The 6596-nt window shown below is 30.8% G+C and overlaps 1 protein-coding gene across 9 annotated transcripts in view; it reads right to left on the bottom strand.

The window, feature by feature from the left end:
* Positions 1 to 1349: 1349 nt before the first annotated feature.
* Positions 1350 to 6596, bottom strand: part of LOC139491756 (uncharacterized) — a 60546-nt gene continuing 55299 nt past the window's right edge. For all 9 annotated transcript variants that reach the window (XM_071279592.1, XM_071279597.1, XM_071279596.1 and 6 more), the window contains 3 exons: positions 5787 to 6016; positions 4920 to 5119; positions 1350 to 4583 (listed from right to left, as the gene is read on the bottom strand). In XM_071279592.1, coding sequence (XP_071135693.1) covers positions 4444 to 4583; positions 4920 to 5119; positions 5787 to 6016 — 570 coding nt within the window. In that variant the 3' untranslated portion in view covers positions 1350 to 4443. The remainder of the gene's footprint in view (positions 4584 to 4919; positions 5120 to 5786; positions 6017 to 6596) is intronic.

The following is a 6596-nucleotide window of genomic DNA, read 5'->3' as shown; positions in this document are numbered from 1 at the left end:
ACACCTTATCGCTATTTATTTCATTCCGGATAAGTTCTAAAACTACACAACTTTTTCATCCAGTTGAAGCTATCTGGGACCCTGTTTAAACAATTCACCATGCATGATACTTTTTAATGAGACCTGTTTAAACTACCGTAAATACTTCAAACAAAATATTTTTTTACTTCAATTTTAATTTCGGAAAAATTGGATCATACTATATCAAAGTTTCTTGATGATCACTTTCTAAAGTTTTTTCTCCCTCAGCTCACTACTGATGACCTCCATTTTTCGGCCAATGACCTAAACAGGAAGTTGTATAAATGACTGTTTTCCCGGAATGGACTAAATAGCGATAAGGTGTATGCTTCTATACAACATATATAGTTGACACATTACTTATAGTTTAAGAAAAATAGACCAAAACACAAAAACTTAACACTGTGCAATGAACCGTGAAAATAAGGTCACGGTTAAATAAAACCTGCACGACTGACATAAAGATCATAAAATATTTCCATACACCAAATATAGTTGACCTATGGCCTATAGCATTAGATAAAAAGACCAAAACTCAAAAAATTAACTTTGACCACTGCACCATGAAAATGAGATCAAGGACACATGACATCTGCCCGCTAGACATGTACACTTTACAATCATTCCATACAACAAATGTAGTAGACCTATTGCATACAGTATGAGAAAAACAGACCAAAACACAAAAATTTAACTATAACCATTGAACCATGAAAATGAGGTCAAGGTCAGATGACACCTGCCAGTTGGACATGTACACCTTACAGTCCTTCCATACACCGAATATACTAGCCCTATTGCTTATAGTATCTGAGATATGGACTTGACCACCAAACTTAACCTTGTTCACTGATCCATGAAATGAGGTTGAGGTCAAGTGAAAACTGTCTGACAGACACGAGGACCTTTCAAGGTACGCACATATCAAATATAGTTATCCTATTACTTATAATAAGATAGAATTTAACATTACAAAAAATTTGAACTTTTTTTTCAAGTGGTCACTGAACCATGAATATGAGGTCAAGGACATTGGACATGTAACTAACGGAAACTTCGTAACATGAAGCATCTATATACAAAGTATGAAGCATCCAGGTATTCCACCTTCTAAAATATAAAGCTTTTAAGAAGTGAGCTAACGCCGCCGCCGTAGCCCCCGCCGGATCACTATCCCTATATCGAGCTTTCTGCAACAAAAGTTGCAGGCTCGACAAAAACTGGTTTGAGCAACAACAAAATCTACAATTATATTGAATCCAATGAGGTTAAGAACTTTAACCATTCACATCTTCCATATAACTATACTAGTAAATCAAATACATAGAAAAAGCATGAGTATTTTATTTAATAGAACATTGTGTATAAAGATTGCATTATAAATTTAAATGTAAACAAAACAATTGCTGGATTTCTGGAAATAAAATATAACAGAACTGAATGTGTATACTTGAACTATGATTAAAATTAGTACACATTCACATTCAATAATTAATGAAGTACATTTCACAGTGAAAAACTGCATGTATTTCAATTCAAATTCTAACATAATAGTGTGTTTTAACATATCAATCAGATGAATGACTATAATTTATTTTCATCACTTGACATAATCCTGTTGTAATAATTTTTACAGTGAAATGTTAATTATACTTTAATAAAAAAAAAGATTTACTATTATTCACAAAAAAAATCATCAACAAAATTAAATCAATATCGGATCTCTAAAAAGAACATCAAATTTTATTTAAAGTTTTTCATGACTAAAATTAACTTATATGCATGAAAAACTGTCATTATAAGAAATGATGAAGTTCATGAAATACAAAGAAATGCACTGTGAGAAACAAAACCCAATGATTTGATTGTTACATTGAATGTTATATTTCTGATACTTCTAACAAGTGTAATCATTTATCAACATTTTAACTGCAAAAGAGAGAACAACACTTTATCATGTTATACCCTTAACTTAACTGATCCCCTTTTTCCAATATTTTCAATATTTACCCTTTTATATAGTTAACCCTTGTCCCCTTATTTACCCCTTCTTTCAGATTAACATTGTTCATACACAGCTGTTGACATAATATCTGTGTCAAAAGCAATAAAGCTTCACATGTTTCATATTTTTCGTGTATATAGCTTTTTGAGTTAGTAATGTTCCTTTATCACAGAGATAACCACAGTTAGAGTAGAATATTTTGATTCATTTAACAAATATACAATATTTTTATGTACACTATATACAATAATATCACATTCTGTTGAGCAACCTTCAAATCAGAAGAAGTAATCTTGAACTCTATTCTTCTTTGGTTATAATCTTCAACTCTATACTTCTTTGGAAGTAACCTAAATCATTAACTTTTCTACGAAAATTCATCACAAATAACGTAAATACATCATTCAATTCATTTAATCAGTTTATAAACTTTAAGATACTTGTCTACTTAATATTTACAAGCTGAACCTAGATTTATGAACATCACTGAAAATTGCTTATTGTAGCTATGTCAACTTTATTTCAGAATACAGAAATGTAGTACAATGTTATTATAACATTGTTTGTTAACATAATGACATTTTAAATAGGATGTTAATAAAATATTAATTTTTATTTAATTGAAATTAATGATTTTTTATCCTGTTAAAACAAACTGTCCATCTGATAAAGAATCTAATTTTCATTTACTACATTAAAACCAAAAGTGACACTTATGAAAATTCCAAATTGTTGAATTGATGAACTGGCTTAGGACTTATTTGGCTGGTACGGTTTGTGTTGTTCTACTTTTGGGGCTCTACTATTATATGCTTCATTCAAAAGTAAGCATTCATGATCCTGTGTTATAAGAACAATCAGTACCATTTCTTTTAATAAATGCTATGAACAAAAGGAAAATAGTCTGAAATTTTTGTTTTGTTTTGTGAGAGAGAGAGTTGAATGTCAAAATGTAATCAGAAATTGCTTTTGAGATACAGTGCGACATGTGAAAAATACACCCCCTGTTTTAATTATAAAGTCCCGTAACTCAAAAATTTTTAATCCTTTTTTCACTAAAAAGTATACAGATCATTTGACCATCATAAGAAACAAATATGTTAAGTTTCATGAAATTTGGATGAGCGGTTCTTAAGTTACAATTCAACTTGTGGACGCCAGACAGACGGACTGACAGACGGACAGACAGACGCAGGACATTTGTAAACCATAATATGTCCCGTCAAATTTTTACAGGCGTATAAAAATTGTTTGAAAAACCTTTATAAAAATATCAAAGTGTCCAGAAATGTATTAAGAGATCACTTTATTGGATTAGACATCAAAATATCTTATCAAGAAATAGAAACCCTGTTTTTAAATAATAACACAAGTGCAAAGTTTAATGATACAAATATGGACTTATTTATACTTCAAAAGATTATATGCAATCATCTGGTGACATTTTTATAATAATAGTTTTTTTTTGTCAAGGAGGGAAGTGCCTTTATATATACACAGAATGAAAATTGATTTAATTTGCAGATTTGTATCAAAGTACATCTCAATTATTTTTATTTTTATTTCACCAAGATTTCCTGAACTAATCACACGTTTATCAACATTTCAACTGTCACTTGTCTGCATTATTTTTATCATCAGAGTTTATCATCTATAATTTATAAATAATTTAAGCCATAAAGAGATTACATCAATAGCAGACAACGAAACTTCTTTTATTGAATTTGATTGTTGAAATTGTAAAATGAAACATTTCTGTCCAATAATTTTGTTTAAATTGATGAAAATCTATACATTAAGTTTTGTTGGCCTACATGGAATTTCAAATTGATTGATGTTTCATCGACAACTGTCGCCTTTTTCAAAGTATAAATTAACCGAAGCAATTATAAAATGCAACATTTAACAAATTCCTAATTGCACAATGATATATGAGGTATTTGGAATATTTAAGCTTAAAGCAATTTGTTTCCAACACTTTACATATATATTGACAACATACTGCAATCACTTTTTGTTAGATAATTTAGTAAGCTTTAATCATTTTTATCTTATCAAATATTTATACCCAGAGTTTTGTTTGAAGGCTTAAAGTACAGTAGACTTTTTATTCAATATGAATGTCATTATAGTTTATACTCTTGAAAGAAGAAACAGTTAAATATTTATGATCATTTCTTTTGAAAAATTAGAAATTACAACATATGCAATTTATTGGCAGCATTTTTTTAAAACAATTGTATCTCTCCAAGTCTTTCAACAATGTAAATTATTCTGCTCTCTGTCTCATTATCTTCACCAATGTCATCTCCTCCATCTTGAATCAATTAGAAGCATCTACTCCATGTCCATCTGATAACTGGAACAACTGAGCATGCTTAGCACCATCAATTATGATTGGATATTATTTTGTGATGTCACTTCCTTTTACTCATGGTAGATCTGAGTACAAGAGCGCCATCTATCCAGAAATTAGGTCTATCTACCATTGCCTGCCATAATGAAATCTCCTCTCCTCTTGCATCCATCCAATCTACAAGCTTACTATAACTTTTTCCTGAAATTTAATCATATTCAATCATTACAAACTCATACAAACTACCAGATCTTGCATAACATAATTAAACAAGTGAGTTAGTTCTATTTTATACAACAAATTTGAGAATAATCTCACTCTACAAAACTTTATTTAAAAAAAATGAGAATCCTCATAACCATCAATTTACTAAAAAAAATCAAAACATTAAAATTCACTTTTATAACAAATAATTTATTATCCTAATATTTTACAGACTTCATTGGAGTTTTCTACCCATTCCATATATATCCAACAACGTTTTGTTCAATCACTAAATAAATACCAATTAACAGTAAAGAGAAATCGTAGTTATACCTGTTCCCAGATTAAGCCTAACTCCTCCTAAGAAGTCATTACTTGACAGCTTGTCATGGTCCCATATTGTCAGCTCCAACGACTTCTCCCTCAGATTTTCAGCAGTGACATCTTCAAACACCATGGTACAATTCCATGCAGGGTTGCATTCTTTTTTTATCACTTGTGTTTTCTGTTTTTCTTTGTCTGGCTGTAATTGCCTGTAATAAATATAAAATCAAAGTTTACAACAATTAAGTACATTGTAGTGGCCACAGAACTTAGAAATGAATATGTCCATAATAAATGACACCATACAGTTATCCATGGTAAAATTTGAAGTCCTATCAAGTTCCAAATGCAAGTCTATTTTGTGTTAATGGCATGACTTTGATAGTATTTGTTCAATTCATTAAATTTTCTAGACCTTTTAAGACAATAAAGAGCTTGATTTTGAATATACATCTACCAATATCATAAAGTATTCAAAGAGTGTACCTCAAATACTCTCAGAAGCAACAAATTACACCTCACTTTTCAACATTCTTGTTATCGTTTAACAAAGTTGACTAACAGTTTACCTAACAATTACAACACTGACAGGCATACTGTGGATTCATTTATTTTCGTGGGTACCAATTTTCGTGGATTAAGAAATACTTGCATGTTCGTGGATATTTAATTTCGTGGTTTTGCTGAAATCTGTTTACAAGCCTATTGAAAATTTGCTATTCGTTAAACATTTAATTTCGTGGTTTACCTGTTCCCACGCAATCCACGAAAAATTGATATCCAACGAAAAATAATGAATCCACAGTACTTGTATTTTATAATATAATATAATGCTGTAAATTAGCATATAAAAACAATCATAGCAATACTACTAACCCTTTACAGAAAGGATCTGAGTAGCCATTAGATCTGACAGCAGTCAAGTTCCTAGCCTCCTTGATAAGCACATGTAGCTGGCCTTTGTCTCCAGGCAGTTTAGGTTTCCTGGCCTTCTTCCTTGATGGAGAGGGGGAGTCTGAATCTCTGTTAACTTTTTCTGCTGGAACATACTTCAGACAGAGAATTATGTCCCCTTTATAAGTTAGAAGAGAGGTTGGCTGTTCAAACTGTAAAAGATAAAGTTCCTGTTAATGGATCTTAAGTGCCAGCAAATCTTCATTGCTTAAAATAAAAATGATTAATTCTGATCCACTCCATTTTCTTGTATACAATGTAAGTTTAGGGCTATTTTCCTAATGCTTGTAGTCAAAAGTTTTGGTTGGTTCCAGGGTTTCCGCTGGCGGTCACCATTTTCGCAATTTGCGAAAAAATAATAATTGTGGCGATTAAAATTCGTCATTGGCGAAAGAATTTGGCGAAAGAAATATATATACGATTTATTTTCAGCCATCTTGTTTATTTACATTTTTTCAGGTTTCTCGGATTTTACCTGATCAGACAATATACTCGGAGTTCACCTTGAACTCGTTTAGATTTTGACAAAAAAATCAAAAATCAGCTGAGGACTAAAGGGCTAAAAGGACTAACTTATAAAGGTGTTAATTGTATTGTTGACATTATGATATGGTTAAATGGCGTCCGTCATATACATATCACAAAAGGATCATTTATTAACTACTTTGCAACGCACGTGTTCGAAGCAAAGTTTTGACGTCTCCTCTCCTTTTAATGACAGTCCAGAAAAGA

Source organism: Mytilus edulis, chromosome 10, assembly GCF_963676685.1.
Source record: "Mytilus edulis chromosome 10, xbMytEdul2.2, whole genome shotgun sequence".
NCBI lineage: Eukaryota > Metazoa > Mollusca > Bivalvia > Mytilida > Mytilidae > Mytilus > Mytilus edulis.
This window is presented reverse-complemented; position numbering and strand designations above follow the sequence as displayed.